Source organism: Rhododendron vialii, chromosome 10a (assembly GCF_030253575.1).
Source record: "Rhododendron vialii isolate Sample 1 chromosome 10a, ASM3025357v1".
NCBI classification, from domain to species: domain Eukaryota; kingdom Viridiplantae; phylum Streptophyta; class Magnoliopsida; order Ericales; family Ericaceae; genus Rhododendron; species Rhododendron vialii.
The window spans coordinates 36,432,884-36,460,137 of record NC_080566.1 but is presented as its reverse complement, the minus strand read 5'-3'; the positions used below and the strand labels follow the sequence as shown (position 1 = coordinate 36,460,137).

Below are 27,254 nucleotides of genomic sequence, written 5' to 3'. Positions count from 1 at the left end.
CGAGAATGAGCCATACATATTGACCAAATAAATTTATTATCCAATCAGTACTTGAATTATATTTTTATATAGAGAATATCTTATTTACAGAGGTTTTCGTAAAAATGGGTTTACGGAGGTGAATCTCACCTGTCCAAAGTGTTCTGGAACTTTTCTCCGCAAAATATTTATTAAAATCCGGACCGTCCATAACACTTTTTGGATGATCGCGATCGATTGCTGTTGTATAGAATTTGTTCACCGTGAATAAATTTCTCTCTTTTATATATTGTTTTGTAAAAGACCAATTGAGGGCAAAGGAGCAGAAAAAAGGCCAGAATACATAACCAACAACTGGAAAGAGGGAAAAGAAAGTCAAGGGAAGTGTGTGTGGGGTATTTATGGCAATCATGAGAAAGTTGAGGGCAACTTCTATCAAGGAGTGGATTTTGACATCAAAGGCATTGAAACACCCAATTAAATGCATTACTACTCCTATATAGGGGGTGTTTGGTTCCCACATTTTCAACTTCTCATTTTTTATTTTTTACATTTTGGTTGTTTGGTAGCCCATTTTGGAAATGTATTTTGGAGAATGTGTTTTCAGTTTTTGGTTCTCATTAATGACTTTTTAGATTTTCCTTGTTTGGCACCTACTTTTGAAAATGAGTTTTGCCAAAATAGATTCACTGATTTTCCTTAACCAGGGCAAAAGTGAGAAGTAGGGGGAAAGGTACTTTTTGCATTAACAGGTTTTCCCATTTTAGGTAAAATGACCAAATTACCCTCATTGATTTTTACAAAATACAAGTTTACCCACACTAAACGTTAACTTAACTTACCTTTTTTTTTTTTTTTAATTTGGTTCTAGGGCTCTTTTAGGGTACTCATTGAAATGCTTTAGAGACAAAAATTATTATGATCATTTAGGATAAAATGATCAAAAAATTAAAATATTTGCATCGGTTTAAACGGATTAAAAATTGGAGTAATTAATTTTTTAACCATATATTTTTAATATATATAAAGGGTGTAAAAAGTTTTGTGTGCGCTGATACATTTAAAAAACGAAAAAAATTAATCATACATCTTTTAATATAGTAATAAGAACCAAGGGCAACATGGTAAAAAATCAACCCATAATTCATTTTGATCATTTATCTCCCAAACACTACTCTTCTAAAATGCATTTTGCACATATCATCCAAACACTCACCAAGATTCAAAATACATTTTGATCATAATCTAAAAAGCCAAAAAGTCAAAAAGCCAAAGATGAGAAGCCAAAAAGTAAGCTTCCAAACATTCTACCAAATTCAAAATACATTCTGACTAAAAAGCCTAAAAGCCAAAAATGAAAAGCCAAAAAGTAGGCTCCCAAACAACCCCATATATATAGAAGTTTAGTAATTTCTTTTGAAATTTTATATATATATATATATATATATATATATATATATATATATATTATGGCTTTTTGACTTTAATGGACCCACTTTGCCAAGTAAATGAATCCATTAACCAATCATAGAAGCAAGATTTTATGAACTGGCATTTTGAATAGTCATTTCTCTTTCTTCAAACTTGAAGATTGAGAGAGTTACGCCAAAACAGTATAACAAGTTTACCACTTACCTTGGAATCCCTCCTCCTTTTAATAAAATGGTATTTTTGCCAATTACTAAAAAAAAAAAGGTTTTCCACCTCCAAATGACTCTTCAACTTTCCACATGTGTCAACAAAGCTAAATAAGATATAGAAATTTGCTATCCCCTTTGGCGAGGCTCTTAATACGCTCTAATGGTACTCTTATTATAAAAAAAACTGCGTAAATAAAAAACTCGCAAGTTCTATGTACTTTAAAATACAAATTGAATTTGCAGAATATTCTTCATTTTAAAGAGGATTCCATATATGAAGAATCAAAGTTGGTTGTTCATTTTGAAGATTTGAATAATGGTTTTGAAGAAATTAAGGGTTGGTCAGATTCACCAATCTCTCCCCTACCAGAATGGATTAGTAATTTACTTATTTTTTGTTGTTGATTCACTTTTGTTTGGTGGACATAACTGGCTCAGTCTGGCTCCATTGAGTTTGTCTAAATGTCCGGGGTGCCCCTCTTAGGTCGACTTCCCCGAAAAAGCAATGGTTGGAACATAACTCCGGACACAATTGTTTTTTTATTTTTTTATTTTTTTTTGTCAAACGGAAGAAGCACCCATTTAAAAAGCGCATACGGCATCTACAAATTATCACCTGACACAGTTGTTCAGAAGGTGTGTTTCCTAGACTTTTTGTACCTGAAACCCTATCCAATTGCATTAAATTCGTCATCCGATGCAAAATAATCTTTTATAAAATTTGATTTGAAGGGCAATTCCAGATTTGGATTTCGAAAAACATTCAGTACAATCTTATTTGTTTAGTCGTTCCATGATATCTGGGATTTATAGTGAGACTATAAACCATTTTCAAAGTAAATTTGAATATAAAAGGTTGAAGTCTATAAATTATCCTTTTATTCAGATCTATTTATTTACCTACATATGCCATATACGAGGTGAAAAAACCTCCCTATAATCCTCTATAATAATGCACTATTCGAAAGAGCTCTTGTGACAACACTAGTCAACAATCTAATTTTTCTATATTTATTGACTCGAAAAAATTCTCCATAAAATCTGATTTGAATGCCAATGCCAAATTTCATATTTCTAAAGATATCCAATAAAATCTTATTGGCTAAGTCAATCCATGATACGTGGGATTTACCAAGGAAATATGAACCATTTTCTTTTGAGAGGAGGCGGTAGCTCAGCAGTTAGGCTAGGGCCTAGGGGTGTGACTGCACAGGCTGTAGTCCCATCATTACGGACACCATTTTGTATGATCACATCGATGATCGAACACGTTCACTTTGTAGATTTTGGTAAGTAGAATGACACGCAAGAAATCAAGTTAATCAGATGTTGTTGCGATACTTGATCTTTGAAGTCCATCCATCTTATATCATCTTTGTATTCTATATCTTTTTATCTACCCATCTATATGCTCTATAGAAGCAGAAAACCTTGCTATGCATGGGACAAATTCAAGTACAATAGCTTAACGTGAACTCAAAACCAATTAATACGTCCTTCATCTACGTTGTGAACATATACTATTCAACGAGATTATCTTATTCACGGAGGAGCCGTAAATAAGACATTTACGGAGGCGCTTGATCTCAACCGTCCGTCTCAGCAATTAATGGTCCAGATGTTAAAAAAAATTACAGAGAATTTTTTTATTAAAATCCGGATCGTCCAAACCACTGTAGACGCTCGGAATTCACCTCCGTAAACACTTTTTTACGGTAAAAAAGTTTTCCCTTATTCAACACATCTATCGAATACCTCACGAAATCAAAGTTAACAAAGTATGTCTTAAACTTAAACATAAGAAATACGATTGCGATCCTTATTAACCCAATGCTCTTTCGCGGTTTGAAAACATCAAACAATAAAACAAAAGCATCCATAAAAATTACAGAGAAACTTTTAAGCATCCTTATCTTCCGATGACATCCGCAATAGAAATTCCATTATTTTAAGCAAGCCCACAAGACGTTGGATTGTGCACCCATGTTAGGCATTGAAGTTAATTAGAGGAGGGAGAAACTTTACTTTAGAGAAATTTGTTGAAACACAAAAGCAGAAATTTAAGGATAGGATCCATGCTCTATATGACTTGGAAGAAGAGTTTGCCTCGGAGGAAGAAGTGGATTTCGAGGATGGTTCCTCTCTTTCTCTGGAATTCTAATATCAAGGTTTGGCGGGTTTGGGTTGCTTCTTGGTTTCGGTTTTGTCCTTTAGGTTTGCTATATTGAGTTTCGGATTATTTTTTTTGGGCTTAGGTTTTTTGGCTTGTTTGGGTTGTTTCAACGATTGTTTCAGTTTTGGTTTTCTCTGTAGTGTTTTGGTTGGCTCCTTACCTTCCTTTGGGTTCAGTTCTCGAGTAGCGTTTCGCCGGTGTGCCCATGATCCGTTAAATCTCTGTATTCTTTTTCAAAGGTTTATAAAACAAATTGCTGATAAAAAAAAAGAACTTTTTAATGGAGTTTTCAGTGAAAAAGTGTTTTCGGAGCACCATCGCGCGCGTCCAAATTGTATTAGACGGTCCGGTTTTTAAACAAACATTTTCAGGGTAAACTCTTCCTTAGAAAAGTTTTATTAAAATTCGGACCATTGATCGCCGAAACAGACAGCTGTTATTTGGCGCCTCCATGAATAAGCTTCTCTATTTTTTGTTACCTTTTAAAAGGTACAACCATTATTATAACCGTCAATGTTTTTGCACAAATGTCGCGATACAACCACAATCTACTCCATTTCAGTTTATATATATATGCTCTTGTTATTAATCTAAATCGCAGTTGTCATAGATTATTTGATAATACTATAATGATATGGGAGACAAATCAAAGATATCTTAGATGTCATAATAAATCTTGTGTCATTTATATCGTTAAGATTGCTATTTTTGTTAGCGACGTATCTTATGAATGAATATAACTAAGGCGGTAGGTCGTAGAATAAGTCTTGTTTCAGGATCACGTCTAAATATAAATGTAAATTTGAATATGAAATACTAATTGTAATTAAGTAAATAGTCGCCCTGTAATACCATATATATATATATATATATATATATATATATATAGTACGATTAGTACATATTATAATTTTTTTCTAATATTTGTTTTATCTGTATATATATATATATATATATATCATACAGATGTTACAGTTGGGAACACATTATTCAAAAGTAATCTTTATTAATTATTAGATTAACTATTTTCACTGTTGCTAATTTATCCATACATAACTTGGAACGACACTCGTGTATCACCACTAGAATACTGTATAATGCTATTAAATCTTTTTCCACTCAATTTATTGATACATATCCTTCTCTTGCAGATTTTGTGAGATGCTTCATCAAAAGAAAATATTTTGTTATGTGCATGGGACGGGTCGACTACTACTTTAAACGAAAGCCTACTAAAAATTGTTATTGTTCCCGGCTAAAAAGGGTGTTCATATCGTTCCATTCAGAGCTTCTCCAACGGAGGGCCATTTTGGGAGCCAAAGTCGGTACTATTTTGTTCAAGATAAAAATTCTCTCCTCCAATGGAGAGTCATGTATTTTGGGAGCCAAAAAATGGCTTGGCTGTTCTTTGGCCAAATTCGGCCATGAAAATGACCTAGGTTTTAATGGCTGTTGGGAACAATCCAATGGATGTCATATGTGGGTGTGGTTCAATGGCGGCAAGTGGTAGCGCCCAAGTAATGATTTTGGCACCATTGGAGCATTTTTGTCAAATTTTGACCAAATAACATTATAGGAAGCCAAAAAATGACTTTTGCCCTTAGGACCTGTTCTGCTAAGGTTCGTATTCTTTAAGTACTTATTTTCCGCCTTACAAGACAGGTTGTACTCTCATAATAAATCACCTTTAATTCAAAAAATAAACTTAAAAAAAAGAGGAGTACGTCAACTCACATGGGTTCCTCATGCATTGTATTTATGTTGTAATTATGGCCCTTTTTCTCCTGTAAATCTTCTTTTATCATATCAAGAAAAAAACAATAGTAATTGATGGGGCCAAAATATAGACAATGATTTCATTAGGAGGAACTTTTATGGCAGCAAAAATCTACTAACTTTTCTTGAAGTGTTAGTTAGAGAGCTTTATCAAAAGTAGAAAAACTTTATGGCAATAGTTTGATGGCAATTAATCATCTGTTTTTGAATCCAAGACATAGACTAGTATAGCCTTCACATGGATATTCCAGTATTTGTCATTACTATGGATACTAAAATTACCCAAGAAATCATCATGTTATTTGTCCAATGTAAAAATAAAACTATTTGTCCACCATGAGATCGAGTGTTTGGGAGCTAATTATTTTTCAAAATTGTATTATCAATTGTATGTTATAGATTATTTCACTACAATGAGAATCTATAAAAGTGTTTGAATGATATATGCAGAATAGATTTAATTTGCAGAAGAATTTCGTGAGTGAAAGTACCCTACACGATTGATTTTTGGATGCTTTTTTTCTCTTGTTCATTTCAGTATGAATTTTGCCGGAATGCATTTTAGAATCAGCTCCCGAACATGCAAAATGCATAACGCGTAATGGAAAAATCTGACTCCAAAACAGGGCCACAAGTTATCGAAAGGAAGAGTATCCTCTCCGATCGATGCATGGATAGTCCAGAAATGTGATGCAATTACGGGCAGCGTGACATGGCGCCAACGAATGTGAATCGCGAAAAATGTTACTAGGGCAACATCCTCCCCCTGTATGAATCGCGAAAAATGTGTCATGTAAAGAATGATTGGACGGCATCAGAAAAGACCGGAACAACAAATGTGATGTATTTGGCGAAGAGATAATGCCGCCTCTGTAGCAGCTGGAATTAGGTAAACATGAAAGGCCTCTGCTTCTGCTCGATCAAATGTAACCAAGAGATATCGTCTTCAAGCTTTTCTGCCCGCGTAGTTAAAGTTGAAAGAGATGAAAGGCCCCAGCAACGATCTTATCGAAAAATATAGCAGTGGCGTTCCTTTTGAATCTGTCGATATATCTCAACTCAGCAGAGTGCAGGCATTGTTTTGGAACTGGACGGAGAAAATGAACCTCGGAAAAACGGGTCATAACGTTGAGGTCGTGAATTGTACAATGATGAAGAAAACGAGTCTCAAGGCATCTGCAAGACTGCGACACTAAAGAGCAAATTGTTCGAGACTCAACCCGCGTTGATTAATGTCCAAAATAATCCTCCCATGAAGAAGTCCCGACGGGGTCATTAATCTTGTGAAAGCTAAAGAAAACTGAGTTCCTCCAAGAAAGTGTTCCTACTATGCTAGCCCGAAAGGTTTTCAAATGAACACCTTTTTGTGGCATGACATGTGGAGTCCCCGAAAATGCTCCGCGCGTAGGTTTAGATAGAGAACTAATCTCTCTCTCTCTCTCTCCCTCTCTCATCCAATTGAACCAAGATATACTGCCCTCTATCGAGTCTAATTGAACGCAGAAATACTGCGTTTTGGTATTTTGAAGAAAAGAAACAACGTAGTGGCACCAGCCAACATGCATACTTAGATTCTAAAACTTCTTACCATCGAACAATATTGGGAAAGAATATGGGATATCCATATCTACCATTGTTGTTTCATTCAAGCTATTGCAATCTGTCTTGACAGAAAATGCTTGAGAAGAGACGTCCAGTCACGGAAGTTTTTCTAACATTAACCAGAATTATATGCCTAACGAAACAAGCTGAACGCATAAAAATAAATAAATACGTAACATGCATGATTCAGGGGAAATAAATAACAAAACCAATTTCAACCGAAATTCACAGCTCAGCATCATCCCTTCTAACAGGATCATTGCCCCCAGGACGCAGTCACATTGCAACTGTCTCACAAATCATGAGGTTTTAGGTCTGATCTATTCTGAACAACAAAAACATGGTTGAATAACCAACAAATATTGTATACTTGAACATAACTGCACAAACATAGGGTCTCCTACAGCTATCTTTCATCCGACTCCCGTGGTAACTTTTCTTAGAAGTCAATCTCCACTGCAAGATTTATCCTTTGCTGCCTTAAAAGTCAGCTAGCAGATCCCCTATGGCATCAATGCGCACATCGATAAGAACTCTACCTCAACGGATAAAATGAGAAACAAGATAAATATGTACCATTTCCAGGATCAGGCTACTTAGCACCGGCAACAACTTTCCAGCACTCAAACAAACGGAAGCTAGAATTTGACGAGAATTTACTAATCCCTGCATGCTCCTGAAGTAGCTATGATACTAGTACATAAGCACGAGGAAAAAGCATACGTGAACGTACAGGCCATTGCTTGGAAATACAAAGCAAAGAAGATGTAATAAATCAGCACTGTTATTCAAGAAACAAAATAACCAAAATTGCTATGACATTCATATTGATAACGTAGATGAAAATAGATGAAGTTTAGTTTCCAAATATCGAAAGCTTACATCTTTACTAGTGAATATCCATACAAGCCGAGCAAACAACAGACAACTATGCACAAATCTAAACCCATAACAACTGACAGGACAAAAACTAAGATCCCTGAACCCGTGTAATTCCCCAAAAACATTTACAATAACATTTGTTACGAGGAAAAAATTGATCCAACCAACTCCTATTGCTGATCCAACAGAACCAAACTCATGGAATACGGTAGCACAATGGGGGAAATCATAGAGTTGGGCCCCAACATGGAAAGCGTGCAGAGCTCCTCCATTTTCCTTGTTCCAAAGTTGTACAAATAGATCTTTGTCGCCACCCTCATAAACAAAAGACCATCTTTAAAAGCCAAAGGATCCATCCATGGAGCTGTATTGATTCGACTCACCATTCTCTGTTGTACGTTACATAGAAACTCAGAGTTTTCTGCCTCCATCTCATCAAGGCTAATAGAGTATCTGCACGCCCAATTAAGGTCAAGATAATCCTCAAGAGCCCACACATGAATTCCACATTCAGTTATCAAAACACAATGCAATTTGCCTTCAGATTCGCCAATACACACCCCAGGCATGCTATCAAAAGCCCCCAGTGGGAATGGAACGGAAACCAACCAAGATAGCTCGTTTTGAACATCGAACATGAGGATTTGATCACCATCAGTTAGCCAATACAAGGCTCCTCCTACGAAAATGCCTTTGTTTTTAAACAAATTGTGATTGCACTGGCATATTTCCTTTGATCTGGTCCAAGTATTTGTTTTTGACGAGTATACGTCATATGAGAAGTACCAATCCTCCATCTCAGTTTCAGATTCATTCTGATGAACTGCAACCACTTTGAAATTGGTGGATTCACCCGTGGTGTCCCTAGAAGGATCAAAAGCCAGCCCTAGGCTGCTTTGTTTGGGGACTGTGGGCCATGGAAGAGTCACCCATTCCTTGTTCAAGGGGTTACAGATGAATACTACAGGCTGTGGCGAAGGAAAGCAACTCCGACAACAAATCAGGCCATTGCTCACGGATAAGAGCACAATGCTTTGTGGGAGGAAATTGAAAACTGAGCGTTGCACATTTGTGGCTTCTTCGGTGTCGACTGGAATATAGCTGATGGACTTGATATCATCATCACACCACTGAAACCTCTCCTGGAAGAAAAATCCAGAAATGGGTTCTTTGAATTCTTTCCTTTCAGACTGATGCCTTATGAAAGAGCGCTCTGAAATAAGACGATACCATTGTTTCGAAACACACTTAACGTTAAGCAAAGTTTTCAAAGGTAATCGGGAAAGCACATTGATCCGAATGTCATTGCTTGCAAACCAAAGCTCCTCCATTTCCTGCAATTAAGAAAGAACGGATACGTTCACAAACTCTATCTCCAAAAGAAATACCAAGGTTGAACATGACTGAGTTTACAATACCAAATCAGCCTAGTATCCTACATGTAGAGGCATTTTCATAATCTACTAATGGTTCATTCTTGTCTTACTTAGTCTCTTTCACACGAATCACACCTTATGGTCATTTAGACTAGGATGAAAGACAGAACACTTGACATCACGGCAATACATTCTGATCCCATGGAGGCTGTTAAACTGGACAATAAATTCTGGAAAAGAATGGTATGAGGTTTTAGTTGTCTTGTATCTAGGACTAGATTATTATGCCATTCCACAAGACTTATTCCATATTAACATCCTTTCCAATGGCACGTTGAATAAGACAACCATGAAATTTATGAACCACAATAACCAATAAACTTCCTTCATTTGCCTATTAACTAGAATCATAAGTTTTACACATTAAGACAAAACCAGAGAACACGTAAAATCAACTCTGCTAAAACCTGGGCACTGGGGAATCAGAAATGAATCAGCAAATACCAAACAGGTTCACCACAGAATCACCAGGTTGGGAAGAGCAAATATACACATCAAGTATTACCACACAAACGAAAACCAGAGCGTTGAGCCCAAATTTCTCGATATATTATCACAGATCAATGTCGAGTTTCAGGAAATCTACCGAACGGGTCACATTCAAATATGCAAGAAAGCTATTGTTTTTGTCTAATGTCAGCTCCGCAAAACTCAGTGATTTCGTCTTCAAACAATGGCTGTGATGCAAATCTATTATGGCCCACAGTTTAGAAAACAAAAAATTGTAAGGTAGATAGCTGATGGATAACATATGGTAGTCAATAGATGAAGTCACACGTCCATTTCACTACCTATTGCAAAACCCTTTTTCCACCTAGGGTAGTGGATTTTATTATCTCTCTCAAAAAGCATCACTTAGTGTCAACAGAAGAACTGGCAAAACTTATAGCCCAAATGGGATTTCTTTGAAGATTTAAAGTCCAAGATACGCAATCAAATACACCATAACTCATCTCAAACAATTCTTTTGCACAAAACAAGACTATCGAAACAATAACAAAAACAAGAGAAGAACGGGTTGAATGAAACATTAGGGTTGAGGGTTTAGCATTTGAACACACACATAGATATATGTATATAGGGTAAAACAGATATATGTAAACAGCGAGACAGAGAGAGAGAGAGGGAAGCTCAGAAAAAGAGAGATACCTGAATGAAAGAACGTAAAAGAATTAGAGAGAGGGATGTTAGACTTCAAGGCATTTACTCAAACCCATGTGAAACAGAGCCAAATCTCTTTAGAAATGGCCGATATAAAACACAAAACACATGTTAGAGAGAGAAAGAGAATAAGTAAAAAGCACCTCAAATCAAATCACCATAGTTACTAGCTCTGTTCTGTTTTGGAGTTCACCACCACACTGAACATTCTAAATTTCTCATCCCACCAAATGCTTCCACAGCTCTCTCTCTCTCTCTCTCTCTCTCTCTCCATCACACCCAGATGACAGCAACTGAAGGTGGGGCCAAACCCATGTCCGCGTCTGACAGGTACTAATCCACGACGCGGAACGGATGACAGCATTTGGCAGCATCTGGTCTGCAGAAAGCAATCGCGAGAGTATGTCACGCGTTCAAAATTTGCATCTAATCTATGCAGTTTTGAACAAGGGCAGGATGCTCCATTTTCAAGCTTCAATCGTCCTTTGTACCAATCCCAGAAGGCCCCGTCATGATTTCAATTGCCCCCACTCCTGACGGCCCTTGGATGGTGAGAAAAGATGAAATAAGAAAAGGGGAGGGCCCGAAGGGCCTATCAGAAATGGTTCTTTTGTTACTTTTCACACTATTTTTCACCAAAATATTCTATCCAAACGAGTGACTCTTCTTTTCTTTTCTCATCGGAGGTGTTTTCGATATTGAAAAAATTATACTAGATTTTTATTTGTGATTGAAAAGTGTTAGATGTTTTCGGTAGTGAATAAGTTGTTGATCAGTTTGTGAGTAAAGTTACTGTAACAAAAACAGTTTTTGTTGACAATTTTTTTGTTAGTGGAAACAAGATTGTAAAATGTTGAAATTTTTTTGTAAGTGAAAAAGAAATGGTAAAATGCATTTACTAGTTTTTAGTGGTTTTTGTTAGTGAAAACGGGGCCTAAATCTCTCCCTCCAAAGGGAGAAAATTTTCAATGTCGGATGGGCATGGCCACGTGGTGCCGGTGCGCGTATCTCGGTTGTCCAAACGTGTTTTGAATGGCCCAGATTTGTTTGAAGTTGAAGGGGTGTTTTGGTAATTTGCACGAAAAAATTACGCAAACAAATCTAGACCGTCCAAAACAAGTTTGGACGGCCGAGATACGCGCACAGGCACCACGTGGCCGTGCCCACCCGGCACTGAAAAATTTCTCTTCCAGAGGGCAGAAACTTGTTCTAAAACTTTGGAAAGGTGGTTCTGTAGATTTCGCCTCAAAACACATTCCAGAATATTCTTGATGTAGTAGTACAATTTTATGGACTCTTTTCATGTATTATGAGTTAACATTTTCCAATCACAAGTTATAAAAGTGTGATATGGTTTCAATATTTATGCAAAAGAAACATATCACCAATTGGGCTTTCGGATGCGTAGGAGATACGGTGACGATCAGCAATTCAGCGGTTTCAGTGATATGGCAGCAGCGATTTCCAACGAGATGGGCAGTTGGGCACGGGCAGGTTTGATGAGAAACTTCTAAATCTTTTCCTTTTGGAATTTGTTGTACTTTAATGGTAATTGGTTGAGGCTCAATATCGTAATGCTAAACTTTCTTGGGATTAGAGAGATGAGTTTTCGAGTTCAAATGGAATCACCCAACAGTAATAAAAGAGGTTGAAGTTTTGAGCAAACACCCGCACAGAATCAATTGCCTTGGAACACCGCTACATGGTGCTCCACGGCCTCTACCACCACACATTTATGTGAGGTTCATAAACTTAATATTGGACCCCACGTGAGTGTATGGTAGTAAAGATAGAAAGCACGTAATAATTTCCCGGTTAATAGTGGAAGAGGCGTTCCTGACATTCACAGTAAGGCTGTGTTTGCTCATGCCGCAGGAATTCATAGGGAGAGAAAAAAGAAAAGAAAAGGAGATAAGTTTACGAAGTGCAAAAGCTAAATCAGACATCTTTCACTAGTACGGAGTATTTTTCCTTTTTCCCCAAGTATTAATATAATCCAAACACAGCCCAAGAGACTAGAGAAGCCAAACCCACCCTAAATCAATTGCTAAAGTGAAAAAAAAAAATATTACAGAGCACAAGGGGAGTGGAACTTACATTAAATCCACTGTACCATCCAATAGCTTAGTTTCAAGGGTTAAAAGTCTGGATCACCTAGACATGTTCATCATCTAACCTTAAATCCATATCTCATATTACATATATTTTATCCTCGAAAGGCAGTAACTTCATCAGAAGAACTAAATAATCACTACATGATTGCATAAAGCATCAACGGCATGGAAAATAAGTAGCAGTTGGACACACGAAAGACACAAATTCAGAACATAATACAGAAATTTAGAAGCCAAAAGGCCCTTGAAGTAGACCGACTCAGGAAGATAAAATGCACTGCGAATCATTCTCAGTATCCGAGTGAGCCAACAGAGGGTAGTCCAGAAACAAAGTCCTGGCCGCCATTCCCACTTGCATGATTCATCCTTAAACCATTATTGCGGCTGAAGGATTCAATTTCTTGTTTCCCCAGTTTCAGCACATCCTCAGGTGAAAGTATCTTGATGTACCAGACGTTATTGACAAACTCCCTGCACATTAGCACAACTAGTGAATCCCTGCACTCACATATGTTGACCTAAGAAGCACAAACACAACTACCAGCTTCATGTATTTGTGTATGACACAAACAAGTTCAGACACTTTTTTTTTTTTTGCTAAGCTGGTACAAAAGAAAGGGTAAACAAGTTCAGACGCTGACATGTAAAGCAGACATCCAATGTTTTTATTATATTTTTAAGTCGGACCTGCTGGAACGTTTGAATAGTTTGGCTAGCATTCAAAATTGCCATGTAATGTTATTTTGACTTGACTTAGTGGCCCTTATTTTTACATCATGTAATTCAATATTCTTTGTGCCTTTTTCTTACTAGTACCTAAGAAGCACGGACACGGACACGGATACGGGATACGGACAAGACACCGTCACGTGGACACATCATTTTCCAAAAATTAGGACACAGACACGTCAAATGTGAAGTATATTTGTATTATAGAGGTATACAATGATTTCATATAAACATCGGAGACATTTTAATGAGCCCTTAGCATGTTCCAAGAGTGTTGCCAACATGTCTTGGAGTATCCACAATTTGTCTAAGTAAAAGAAATGTAATAAAAACATTGGACAAGAATTATGCAAGTACAATACATGTCCGGAGAGTATCATGTCGTGTCCGTGACCTACACGTGTTGGACACGGAAACATGAGGCCGGTAGACGTGTCTGTGCTTCTTAGACTAGTACGTATGTTACTACACTTACAAATATAAACTCTAGAAAATATACTCCCAAACCGGTGTTACCAAATTACAAGGGAATTTTTCCCAAACCGGTGTTAATTAAGGCAAAAAGGATTTAAAACAACTACAAGAGCATCAAGGTTAACTGATAATTGAACATCGACATCACATCCACATGTCCAATGCTGTTCATACGGAAAAAGTAAGTACTTACTCAAGTTACCTATAGAGTTCACAAAAAGCAATAGTTAAGAAGTTGACATCCCTTACAAAAGGGTTTTGAACCAAGGAACAAATTTTTGATTTGTTTCCACCATGGCAGCCGAAAAGTTACTGTATCTTAAGCATCTGAAACAAAACATAGGTGGAATCTACTCCAATGCAGCGAAAAATTATGAAATATACCAAAAAATTTGCTTGGTTCAACAACTATAAGGAAAATCTGACAATGACACTTCATGCATTTATGTTACCCAAATGTTTCTGTTAGAGCTTGTCCCAAATTGGTTAATTATAACCTCCTAACCTAGAATATGAGCCTGGGCAACCTTTTCATCATTGCCAATTGGTTTTGAATTGGATGCTTTAACAGTTTCTATTTCCTAGGACCTAGCCCAGCAAAAGCATACACAGAACTAAATTCAATCACTTATTAGATCTACTACATATTGCAATTGAGTTTACATACTCCCAGGGGTCGTCTCCAAGGAGAAGCACATCATTCTCCCTGTCAACAATTACAAGCTGCCAGCCTGATCTCTGAGGGTCTTCAAGCAATCCCTCAATCCCAAACATCTGACCCAGCTCCTCACGCAACTCATGGTAGCTGTTGAACCGAGTGATGTCTAGGACCCGGCCAACCGACCCCGATTTGTAAACCTGTACATAAAAACAAACAAACATGATCCGCCACAATATTCCAACAAAAAAGTGCCAGTTAGTACCCATTCCAGGGTGCTTGGGAGGGGAAGATTGGGTTCAGAAATAGCCTTTGGTATTAAATGCACAAAGCGTAACACATTATATTGAAGTAACAAATAATGTGGTTTGCACCTTGACAAATGTACGGGTGGGGGTTGGCAGGTCAACTTGTGCTTCTGCACTATGCAACAACTCGGAAGAGTCTTGCATGCAACCATATAGAGAACTCCGAAACCCAGAAGCACCTAATGCCATTGAGGACACATTAGCACTTACTGCAGAATCACTGATACCAGAAAGTGTGGTGGGGAGTAGGAGTCCAGAGCCATTATTAGCACCAAACGCAGAATGATTATGGCTTTCCAAGCTACAATTTTCCTGCTCGACATTAGCATCTTTACCAGGATACGGTGGAAGTGACACAGGGTTGTTGGTAGATGGATTACCCTGTGAATTTGTAAACTTTGATGCCCATTGTTGTTCGGTCAGGTTACTAACCATGGTTTGACCAGTTCGGGTTAAATCGTGAAGATTGTTGCCACTTCCATCAGTGCAGAACGAACCCAACATATTTTGTACACAAGGACCAACCGATGTTGAAAACTTAGCATTCGAATCTGCGAAATCTGTTTTTGAAAATGAAGGAGATGGAACATTAGGCTGCTGCCTGTTTTGGAGCTGGTCACTTTGAATTAGAAATGAATCCTGATAAGTCTGTTGCTGTGGCTGTTCTTCTGGTTGGTTGTTGGCTTGCTGTAGCATTTGGGTCTGTGTTTGCAGAATATTTGAGGAGATAGATGGCTGAATAACAAGAGGATTTTGTCCGCCTGGTTGCTGAAGATACTGGAAAGGTTGCTGTAACTGCAGAAATTGCTGTTTAATAGAATCCCCGCCTCCTGTACTATGCAAACCAGCTGCCAACATGGCTTCATACTGCGGATTAAAATCGTTTCTGACTAAGGATGTGTCCCATCTCTGCTGCGTCCAGGGCAGCATACCAACATTCTGAAAATTAAGAGAGTGAATCCCTTGCTCTCCAGTTTCTCCTCTTAACCATGTCATGCCATTAACTGCTCCTTCTCTACCATCTGCAAAAAAGAGGAAAGTGGCAGAAAAAATCGCCAAAGAGAGAGAAGCTTGCCTGAAGAGAAGATATACCGCAGATTCGGACTTTCTCAGGTATGGATGGCTTACAATATAATAATTACAAGATATCAAACAAACAGCCTTTTATGTTGAAGACGCCAAAAAAATGAATTACCAAGGAGACGTGAATATACTCAATACCAACAACTCAGAGTAGCCAAAAGGACTAGCATAAGATTACATAGTCAGTATGTTAGAACTCACACAATTTAGAAAGAAATCAACTACTCTTACCCTAAACTCTTGTTCATTTTGACAAACATAATCAAACTCAGATGCATCACATTGTCCCAACCATCTTTCAAAATGACGCATTGTCCACCATGTAGCACAAAAAACATGGGAGAAAATTATTGCTGAAATATCAACTGTTACAAGTACCTTGAAAAGATGAGGCTCCAGGGTACCAAGGGCGCTTTAGCCTTAGCGGAAAGAGTGAGGGGTACATCGGAAAAGTTGTCAAAGGCTCAATTTCCCATAAAGACACCCGTGGCTGCCTTTCACCCGCAGTTGACTCATCCCAACCCACCTACAATTAAAAGGTGAAATGAACAAGTCCATAAACAAAGTGAATCATAACAAGAAAAACTACTGCATCTAAATCATCCTCTAATGATATAAGAAGTAACACTTGGTCACTGCCATTTGAAAAGCTTATGACAAAGAAAATATTATATTATAACCTAAAGTACAAGTAAACTTCCAATATGCTTTTCCACAAGTAGGATTGTTGTATTACTTGCCCTGGGCTACAGAAATTTTAGGCATCTGGTGCAATTGCCAACAAAACTACTGCAAAATGACATGCCAATATGCCATTATAAGAGAAACACATGAAGATAAGTATGTTTACCTTGACAGATCGCCAATGAGAATTTGACCAACGAACAGGATCAAGGTCACCAATGCCAGTTATAGTACCCATGTATCTGGGTAATCAAAGCCATCCACATATGTGAAAAGAAAGCCAGTCAAGTAAGAAAATGTAATGCACAAGCAGAGCAAAGTAAGCATTACAACCTTATAAAGATAGGTGAGACTTATTGTACCCCTGCATTGAGAGTGGCTACACGCCAGAAAGAAAATCAGCCAACAGGAAAACAGTTTACCTGTGGTTGTTAAATCCCAGATAACCGTTTATGACAAACAAGTTGTAATCTAGGTTTGAAGTGCCAGATGAAAGGCTCTGATTACAGAAAAAGCCCGAGAAAGAAGTTCCTCGCACCAAAAGATGGGCAATAACACAAGCCACCAGTCTCTGCATAGCAGGACATGCAGGGTATACTGCAAATTTACCATGGCAAGTTTTCTTCCGTCCTATAACTTGCATCAGCCAGGAACTAGATGACAAGTTGCAAAGGCATATGCCCAACCATATATAGTGAATTAAAGAGGCACTTTTAGAAACTGGTGTCATGAAAAAGCAAGCATCTTTCTTTCAATAAGGGACAAAAACATAATAACAGTAGATGCCCTACCACCTTCATCAAGTAAATGCAAGAAATTTTCCAAACGAGTACTAACTCAAAAATTCTAGTCAAGGATAATCACACAATACCTGCGAACACTTGATTCTTCAGTTTCAAAAAGCATCCGGAAACGCATCCCAACAGAAACACGTGTATGATATACCGCCTTAACATACTTTGAAAGCGCTATGACAAATTCGGAAGGACTAGCCCTGAACAAATGAACTTATAAATGAAGATGGAAGGAGAGAGAAACTCCAAATACAGCTTTAATTACAATTGCCACCTTGGATTATAAAATATTGTGAAACAGCTATTAGTAGCAGCGGCATGAGCTGCAGCTGCAAGTAGTCCAATGTGCATGCTGTCGCTTGACAATACAGAAGAAGGCATCACAGTCTGTGGTCGAATCGCACGGCGTATTCCCAGAAGAAGCTGGTTTTTTTCATTCCTGTTTATCGGAACAAACAAATAAGTAAAATAGTAAAAACAAATGGTCACGCAAGAAGCGGTTGAAAAGTCAAAGAGCACGAGTACCAGATAAAAAGAACAGAATCTCCCGCTACAAGTCTCTTGGCACTGACAAACACACTCCACCCTGTAGTAAGAAGATGCCGTTTGGGCTGTCCTGCAAATAGGGCAAAGAAGAACATTTAAGCTTGTGCAGAATATTACTCTCTCCCACCACAATAGTAGCCCCCTGACCTACAAAGTTGTCAGCCATTGCAGTTTGCTATAAAGTTCTAATTACAGGTAGTGCAGTACAAACTTACATCCTCAAAGCAATGTCCTCGTCATACATCAATTTCTAAGATTCAGAACGTAATATCTCAAGTTACAAGAAGCATGTACACAATTCTTCTTCTACAATGATCACAAGGTTCAGAATTGGTTTTAGGAGAGATAGTGGAAAGCGGTCCGACAAGTGGTATCAGAGCCAGAAAGTCATGGGATCGAATCGCGGGAGCGTCATCATGAGAGAGGGATTCTTGGGCCCGGAGTGCCCCCATGGATTTGGTTACACAATGCCGCTCCCTGCAACCACTCTAAAAACAGACTTGCGGGTGCGATGTCGAATGCCATAAAAGACTTAATTGAATCCCTCCCTAACACCAATTGGTTTTAGGAGAGATGGTAGAAAAGTGGTCCGACAACTTCCCAACCAGCTTTAGGAGGGAAATTGTAGAGGTTATATTGTGTTTGGTGTTGTCAGCAGCACGACAAAAGGCAACTTATTAAAGCAGTTTCCTATGTGCCTTATCGAAGCCAAATTATCCTCATTAGGTTCATAATGTCCTCACATTCTCAACCAAGTTGTGGTGGGTAGTTTCTTACGAATTGTAGAAAAGGAAAAGAAAGGGCAACGAAGGAAAAAAGAAATGAAAATGGAAAAATCAAGATGAAGCAATGAGAAGACATCAAGGGGACCAACTGTAAACCTAGAGATCTTCAGTTCAAACCCACTTGTAAAGCCCTGATCTGCCTAATACATGTGGCTTATGGGTTGTTGAAGGCATCCGCAATTCACCCTGCAAGGGTGGGTCCAAAGTGGACCTGCCTGGGAGTTGTTGATTCCTCACCAAAGAAAAAACAAAAGAGGACCTCAATGAAAACTGGGGAAAGAAAAGCAAGTGTTTACAAGACTCTAGTTCACATGGCAACCAAAAAAGGCATGATGAGAAGAACACGAGGGAGATGAAGATAATAACTGAAAAGGAAAGAAGTACCAAAGGCATCGAACTTAGTGCCCATGCATGGTGGGACTTACTAATTAATCAACTAGACCTCCAAAAACATTATCCCAGGCCGGATAGATGTTTTAGTTAAATTTTCATTCTTGTCTGTAACATCCACATGCAAAAAAAAAAAAAAGAAGTAAATATACTCCCCCATGTTGACTTTTGGGGCATTTTGGCTCCATCCTCACTGTTGCCAAGCACACCAAAGCTGCCAATTGGTGTGGACAGCCAACTACCTTGCACTGTGCCAGCCTCCAAGAGTGAAGGCTTTGTGTGGCGTGATTGGAAGCAGGGAGTTCCGTATTTGGTTATAAATGGGACCTTTTGGTTCCATCAGAAGTATCTCTCTTGAGTGAGAGACGAGAGGTTTCTGTGAGGTCTGTTTTGTAAGCAATGTAGGGCTCAGGTGAGTGTGGTGAGTTTGAGGGAAACTCACCTGTAAAGCTCTTGTATTCCGGTGACCATTAATTGCTCCATTTACCTCCGTGGATGTACCCAATTTTGGGGAACCACGTATCTCTCCTATGTTCGTGTTTGTGTGCGTGTATTGGCTCTGTTTGATCCACTCCGGGCACAACACCCCATGCCAGATAGATGTTTTAGATAAATTAATCAACCAACTCCCCCATAAGAAACGTAAATATCCAAAAACATTATCCCATGCTGGATAGATGTTTTAGTTAAAATTAATCAACCGACTCCCCCAAAGGTTATAATTTTTATATATTCACCTCCCTATTTCGATTCATATGCCCCCACTTATTCTTTGACTACATACTACGGTAGCCCGCCTGTAATATGACGCACTATCTTTGTTGCGGTCCTTTAGACATTGTTCTTCAATCATGTGCAGAAGGCGCTCTGGATAGTGTTTTCCACCACCTTCATGATTCCCCTTCATTATTTTATTGTATATTGAAGAACTTCAAGGGGCCTCACTCTGATGTGGACACCGTTCAAGAAAGAATGAAATACTTATCCTAGCAAAGAAGTATGCCATAGCCAATGTAAGATATTGGTTCACATGGAAAGCAAACATTTGCAACCATGCCTTCAAACATAACAACAAAGGGTTCAACTGTAACAAGGTTAATGGCATGAATGCTCTTTTTCCTTCCTTTTTTTTTTTTATCAACTTTCTGCAAATAAAAGTAGGGTCCAAAACTATATTTAATCAACTTCCCACAAAACACCACTTGAATTAACATTTTAGCCAATCAGAGGCAAGCACAATAGACAAATTATACCATTTAGAAAAAATGCTGGCTGTTAGATTCTTTTCCACACTTGTACGTGACAAACTGAGCCGAAAATTGGAGAAAACAGAACAAACATGGGATATCCGATCAGTGCACGATAAAAGTTTAAGATAGTACAGTGCTTCGTGTGGTATTGTCGAACCCTTTGCTCTTTTTCCTTCCTTGTTCAACTGTAACAAGGTTATATTAGAGTCTAGTTGAATTCTATAACAAAGAGAATTCGATGTGAAAAGTGAAAATACATAAAGGAGTCTTAGGACTAGGACCATGGAAAGACAGTCCAGCACTCTTAACAATCCAACAAATTTCACCTGTCTGACAACCATAGGTATACTCATCTTGCCAAATGCCAGGAGGGTTTTATTTTTGAGATGAAAGATCAGATAGGAAGTGAAGCCATCACACCGTGGGTAGTAAAATAGAAATCTATAACAGCATAACATGCTTAACTATGCATTTACAGTATTCATGTGTTTATAATCCAAAGGCTATACTATTGACCAGAGTTTACTGAGTATCAAAGAGGTAAAACAACCTTCAACTCTATAAGACAAAAACAATTGTCACCTACCTCGGAAAATATGCCTAAACTTCCACTCAACATCATGAAGATCCCTGGCAATAAGCTCCTGACAAGGCGGCTGCTGAGAGAAATCCTGGTGAACCCAAAAAATAAAGAATTACGCATTAGATCAGGAATGATATCAGAAACAGGAAAGCATGAGAAGGAGATTACTAGAGGAGGGAAAACTTTCTCTGCAGCACGACGAGGAACAGAGAACCCCCCATGAGTACTTGTGTCACTCGCTGTTAATGTCTTGCAGAAATAATTGGTTGGCTGCTTGCTTGGCATCCCCAACTCAACGGGAACATAGGTATCCTTTTGCTCTTGCTGTGTAAGTACCACCAAAAGTTACCTTTACCCTACGATTGACAAGGTATTGCAAAAGTTTTTGTATCTAATAATGTGCTTAATTAAAGTTGAAGTTGCTTACCGGAGTCAAGGGCTGCAAGGTCATTTGAGCATATACTTCATCTGTTTCAACATCTGCCTGGAATCCCACATATATAACCAATTTTCTCCTCAAGGTTCACATGACATACACAACAATTACAAAATAGGTACACAAATGAAAACATAAAGTGCATAAAGATTAGTACCCACATGCATTGTAACATTGTGAAGTTGGCAAATCAACTGGGGTGGCAAGCTTGGGTAATTCGGAATGTGGGCATCAACTTCTCTGTTAGTCGTAGCCGCAACCTGGGTTCCAATTGCTAACGGCACAATTAGGAATTGCTTCAAAAATATGTTTTCCCAGTCACATAAACACACACAAGTTCTGAATCATTAAGTACAAGACCTGCTCACTATGACCCTGAGGGAAGTAAACCACACGACTCCCAAGAGTTGGTAGCGACACGAGAGGGCCCGCGCAAGCATGCCATAGCTCCGAATTCAAGCACTTCTTCTCCCCTTCCATAAACCAATAAAATTTACACCCAAATGTTTCATTATCTATTTCTTTTCTTCAAAATGCATTGCAAAACTAACATAAAACTAGTTTAGAGAGGAACAATATAACAACTGAAAAAAACACCTACAAAAGCACGCAAAAAAGTCTTAATAAAAGGGGCAGAGAATTGAAAAAGTGGGGAGAAAAATACCTTCATGAGCCTGTTGACCATGTCCTGATGTTGAAAGCTTCATATCCTACAATCCTAGTATATGTTTTCAGTAGAATTATCAAATAGTTTAAACTGCATAAACCCTCAGCTTAGAAAACCCTCTCCCGTAGTTGTCATAATCTTGAGCCCCAAGCAGCTGTTCAATTCCACCTCTCTTGTCTTCCACACACTACCCTGCTCAATTAAGGCTCCACAAGGACCACAACCCACCATTTCTTTCTTCCCTTTCTCTCTCTCTCTCTAACCCCACAAATCCAAACACTCAAAATTTCAATATTCACCAAACCAAGCCCTAATTCACAAATCCCAACCCATTTGAGACTCAAAAACAAGCTTCAACCTCCTCATAGACAAAAGAATACAAATTAAAAATCCTACCCCACCATTTCTTCCCTTTCCCTCTCCAACCCCACAAATCCAACTCACACTTTCAAACACACACTCTTTACCAAAACCAAGCCCTAATTCACAAATCCAAACCCACACTCAAAATTTCAATCTTCACCAAAACCAAGCCCTAGTTCACAAATCCCAACCCATTTGAGACTCAAAAACAAGCGTCAACTTCCTCACGGATACAAATTCAAAACCCTAAAAGAAATTTTTTTCCGTCCCAAACCCCACCAGTTCTCCCCTTTATCTCTCTAAACTCCAAAAGAAATTCACCCCACACTCAAGAAGTTACCAAGCCCTAATTCACAACTCCCAAGCCATTTCAAAGACTACAATAAGTTTCAACTTCCACGCGGACAGAGAGCACAAATTCATTCAATACAGCTAAAAGACGAAAGGAACTACTACTACTACTACTCACATCAACCGAGCTCGGAGTTTCGCACGTGTCCCGAGGCCGCCATTGAATGAGCTTGACGCAAAGCAACTACTGCTACGCCTCACTATCAGTGGAGCTTTCGCCGAAGATAGAGAGAGTCTAGTCAGAGTGTGGAGCGGTCTTTATAATTGTCCCGACAAAGCTGGACCTGGTGAGAGAGAGAGAGAGAGGGAGAGAGAGGACAGGGGAGGAGAGGAGATAGAGAGAGGGGAATGGGTAGCTTTGCTTTTCGCTCTGTGTGTGTGAGTGGGGGAGGGATTTGGGGGAAGTGTGATCGGGACCGTCGGGAGAACCGTACGTTGGAATCGCGGCCGTTGATTGGGGGAGCGATGTGACGTGACAGGAGGCATGTGCCACCCATCCCTTAGTGGTCGTTCTCAGAAGTACGGAGCTTGAGTGTATTAAATGTGATGTATGCATGTACAGGGGCGAGGGAGATTTTTTTCGTAATCAGGTGTTCGGACAAGTTTGTTCCGTCTCGACTAATTTCCAGATTTTGAAATTAAAGAATAGAAAATCTTCTCCGTTTTTAAAGATTTAGAATGTTTAATCTCAGTGAGATCGGAACATAAAATCTCATCAAAAATAAATACTTATTATTTTCTCTTCCTAATTTCTAATAGAACACATGAAATTCCGTCGGGTTGCTAAGTCAGGGGAAGAAGATATTGTAGTACAAAATAGGAGAGGCAGAGAGAGAGAGTGCGCGCGAGTCATGAAGAGAGAGAATGTATGGAATGATGATTGATTGAGTACAATTGATTTTACACTTTTCTTAAATTTGTTTAACAGTCGAACTTTATAATTCCACTTTTCCAAAACGGTTTTTTTTATACTATGAATGAAAAACACACAGGAGGGCCATTAAAATTGAATCCACCCATTAATAAACCTCGGGACAACTTGAAGCAAACCACCGTCCCGACACCCTAGGTAATTTGTGATACCAATCTTAGAGATGAGTCGAACCCTACCCAATGCCAGGCAAGGGCCTGGCAAAAATCTGTGCAAAAATTTGTTCAAAAATTTTCTACCTAATCTTAGAAAATCTGTGCAAAAATTTTGCTTCTTTGTTGTTCATATGCATATTTACCGATTATTCTTTTATTAATGCTACCAAGCACAGATTGCTATGTATGTGGTTGGCACAAATATGTTCAGAATTGTCCAATACACATGGATCTTACACAATAAAAGAGTAATACACATCGGACCATTCCACATACATCTTTGAAAGAATTTGTGCAATTTGTATCCATAGTATTTTCAATTCTTTGACCGGTAAGAATTCATTTGATAAACTCAACTTACCTCTTTTGTTTCGTTTTTACTCTTCTTCTTTTTTTTTTTGCGTCTGTTAATTTTGCGTTAACTTTCGTGGATGATTAGTTCGTCTCGATAGGAGTAAAATATTTTCACTGAAACCCAAAGTTTTTTAGAAAAAGCCCCAGAAAGTTGAATGATGACCATTTTTGGTCCCATGGTCTGGATATTTTACATTTTTGGGTAACTTTTTGGTCCATGCCGTGACACTGTGCCTTCTGCCGGAAATAATGGCGTAGCATCTGTTTCTTTCCCTCCGTTAACTTTTCACTGCTGGTAAACCTGTTGATGAATTTCTTTTTGTGGTCCATCATGGGCTTAGTACTCTAGGGACCAATTTGTCAAACTGAATCTTTAACTGGACTTTATGAAATAGAGACAGCTGTTAATAATATAAGATTGCAAAATTAATACCCGGAGGAATCAGGATTGACAGATTATGGTCAACATTAACAACAAATTTCAAGGTTTTTGTTGGGATTGCTACTCTGTGCATCCGCCGAAAAAATAGGTGTGGATTCACATCAATTTTTAGTTTGATGGTCTTTATCCAAGCCACATAATGCGCATGCTGGTATGGTACGAATGCGAATGCGAAAGCACGAGCGTTAAAAAGATCTTTCAAAAACCTCTCAAGCAACTACGTGCAATTCGTGAATGCGAGGATATTTTTTTTTGTTAATGGAAGAAGCATACCCATTTGTAAAAGCCATATGGCATCTACAGATTATTACTGGAATACAGGTCAAGCCATATGGCAGTAACAGATTCCCACTCAAATACAGAGATACAGAGACATAGTCAAACACCCTAAAGCTAACGATATACAAGAGAAGCAAATAGACGAAACTGATATCTAATGCCTAAACAAGAGTCATCGCTCATTCCACACCATTATCAACAAGGATCAGCATAAGTGGAGTTATAGTACCCAGACACCAGACATCTCGGAATGACGGAGCTTCATATCAAAAACAACATTAAAAACCGATGGAAATCAACAACCCACCGGATTAAATCCGGACTGAATCCGGACAAAAATGAAATAAAATAAAACATGCATTCGTAGATCGTACTAATCACCCATTGCAACATGAACACATGCTTTTCTTTAAACTTAACAAAAACAAAATATATATACTCCCTTCATTCCATATTGAGAGTCTCACTCTCTCTCTTTTGTCATTTTTCAAATCAAAAAATCAACTACTTTCGTGTATAATTTTTCGAATTTTTTCGCACCGTATTAAATATCTTGATTAGTACTTTAATTTGATGTGAAAAAATTCAAAAAATTATACACGGAAGTAGTAGTTTTTTTAATTTGAAAAATGGTACGACTTTTCATAGTGGACTCTCAATATGGAACGAATGGAGTAGTTTGATCGGTACTGTCTGGTACCGACTAATACCCACCGGTATTTCTCGATATGACTAGTTGCTAAATCGGAACGAAACTAGAGAAATTATCGGTTTTCTAAGGGAAAAAACGGTAGGCACCGGCCATTCACAACCTTGACTTGAAGCAGTGGCCTTGTACTGCTATTGAAGAATGAACCAATCTGTGGTACCATGCGCATGGGAGTACTCAAATTCTGTTCCAGCAATTCAGGCAAGCAAAATGCGAAAGCTCTTTTTGTCCACATGCCAATTTTCCATTCCTTTTTAACATCACTTATGCGTAGTGGGACCTTAGTTTCGGACCCGACATAGATGCGGTGAGTTCCCTACAGATAGTGGCGTGGTGTGATAGGACAATATTCTCTGACGAATGTGACGGTGTATCATACTTGCACTTTCATTTCAACGTCCACCGATTGATTTAATTATCATTCATTTCCTGTATAGTAGTATTTAACATTTTATTTTCAAATAATTTCTAGAATTCCAATCAAGATCAAGGCAATACACCATGAAGCAGTCACGAGGCGGGTTTAAGATATTTCATTCGATATAACAAGAAAACCAAACCATTCGACCGCGTGGCGAAAAATTGTGGGCAATGCTTCATCATTTGAAAAGGTGACAAAAACATGTCAGCATATCTATCATGATGTGCTATGGCTACCCTAATTCTGCCCAACCTTCTTCCAAAATCAATGGCCATTTCCACCATGATCTTTCCCATTGCGGCATCTGCTGCCCAACAAACATACCATAATCAAACTGCCTCGGCCTACTTTCCTAATATCTCAAAATATTTCATCCACGCAAGAGCTAGGCTAAAAAGTAGTACTCGGATCATAAAGACACGTATATTTTTGAAAAACATGTATTTCGACAATTGGACAAACAAATTGGGACGGAGGGAGTACTTTCTTTCTTGAAGCGTCAAGACACTCGGATCTTGGGCCGGGGTTGGACTCTTACATACAAATCATACCCCTACATTATCGTGGCCGGTAAACAATCGCACATTAAACGGAACACAAGAGTCGATATAAAACTACTTGTACCCCTTGCAACGGGAATACGTATAGTTTTTTCGGGTTCGATTGTAACAAGAGTCGATATTGGCAGTGGAAGGGAATGGAAACTATACAGTGACCATGGTGGTAAAGGGTTCGATCGTAACAAGGTTAATGGCATGAATGCTTCAAAAACCCCTATTTTTCGGGTGGGATCCAAACCAAATCAAGAATTCCACCAAAATATTGACAAATCCCAATCTACAATTGCAGGTTGAAATCTAGGGGAATGGGTATAGTTCCCATCCCACATAGGTCAGGTTAGAAATTAAATTTTACTTTATAGAAGTCCTGCGCTTGTGGGATAATTGTCGATCAATATGGGCGAGTTAGCCTTGACCGATTCTGTTGAATCTTTGGTCAACGTATTGGTTGATACCACACCCACTACGGGTGGGCTAGCATTTATAATTGTTGTCGATGAAATGCTTGTCTCTTCATTGTCTCTGATAAATGTTAGTCT

The 27,254-nt window shown here is 38.4% G+C and overlaps 2 protein-coding genes across 4 annotated transcripts; both read right to left on the bottom strand.

Moving 5' to 3' along the window:
• Positions 1–7,971: 7,971 nt before the first annotated feature.
• LOC131302732 (F-box protein At5g49610-like) lies at positions 7,972–11,210 on the bottom strand. 3 transcript variants are annotated; one of them, XM_058329534.1, is made up of 3 exons: positions 10,793–11,183; positions 9,994–10,178; positions 7,972–9,386 (listed from the first exon to the last, which is right to left on the bottom strand). In XM_058329534.1, exon 3 carries the CDS (start codon positions 9,381–9,383, stop codon positions 8,223–8,225), a length of 1,161 nt encoding a protein of 386 aa, XP_058185517.1. In that variant the 5' UTR covers positions 9,384–9,386; positions 9,994–10,178; positions 10,793–11,183; the 3' UTR covers positions 7,972–8,222. The 3 variants fall into 3 exon arrangements, with proteins under 3 accessions (XP_058185517.1, XP_058185514.1, XP_058185516.1); XM_058329531.1 differs by lacking the exon at positions 9,994–10,178 and having other exon boundaries at positions 10,793–11,210; XM_058329533.1 differs by lacking the exon at positions 9,994–10,178 and having other exon boundaries at positions 10,638–11,183.
• Positions 11,211–12,742: 1,532 nt separating this feature from the next.
• LOC131302731 (auxin response factor 8-like) lies at positions 12,743–23,237 on the bottom strand. The gene is made up of 14 exons (XM_058329530.1): positions 22,148–23,237; positions 21,844–21,956; positions 21,645–21,743; positions 21,475–21,531; positions 21,216–21,371; positions 21,051–21,135; positions 18,019–18,109; positions 17,768–17,932; positions 17,571–17,693; positions 16,866–16,941; positions 16,394–16,541; positions 14,999–15,954; positions 14,634–14,824; positions 12,743–13,234 (listed from the first exon to the last, which is right to left on the bottom strand). Exons 1-14 carry the CDS (start codon positions 22,188–22,190, stop codon positions 13,054–13,056), a joined length of 2,484 nt encoding a protein of 827 aa, XP_058185513.1. The 5' UTR covers positions 22,191–23,237; the 3' UTR covers positions 12,743–13,053.
• Positions 23,238–27,254: the final 4,017 nt, after the last annotated feature.

Bases quoted from the DNA above. Each gene is read 5' to 3' on its own strand.
- LOC131302731 (XM_058329530.1), bottom strand. From the start codon at position 22,190: ATGAAGCTTTCAACATCAGGACATGGTCAACAGGCTCATGAAG. The intron at 21,744-21,843 runs GTCTTGTACTTA...ATTGGAACCCAG, and splicing joins CTCAGGGTCATAGTGAGCAG to GTTGCGGCTACGACTAACAG. The intron at 21,532-21,644 runs GTGGGTACTAAT...GTGGGATTCCAG, and splicing joins TTCACAATGTTACAATGCAT to GCAGATGTTGAAACAGATGA.
- LOC131302732 (XM_058329531.1), bottom strand. From the start codon at position 9,383: ATGGAGGAGCTTTGGTTTGCAAGCAATGACATTCGGATCAATGTGCTT.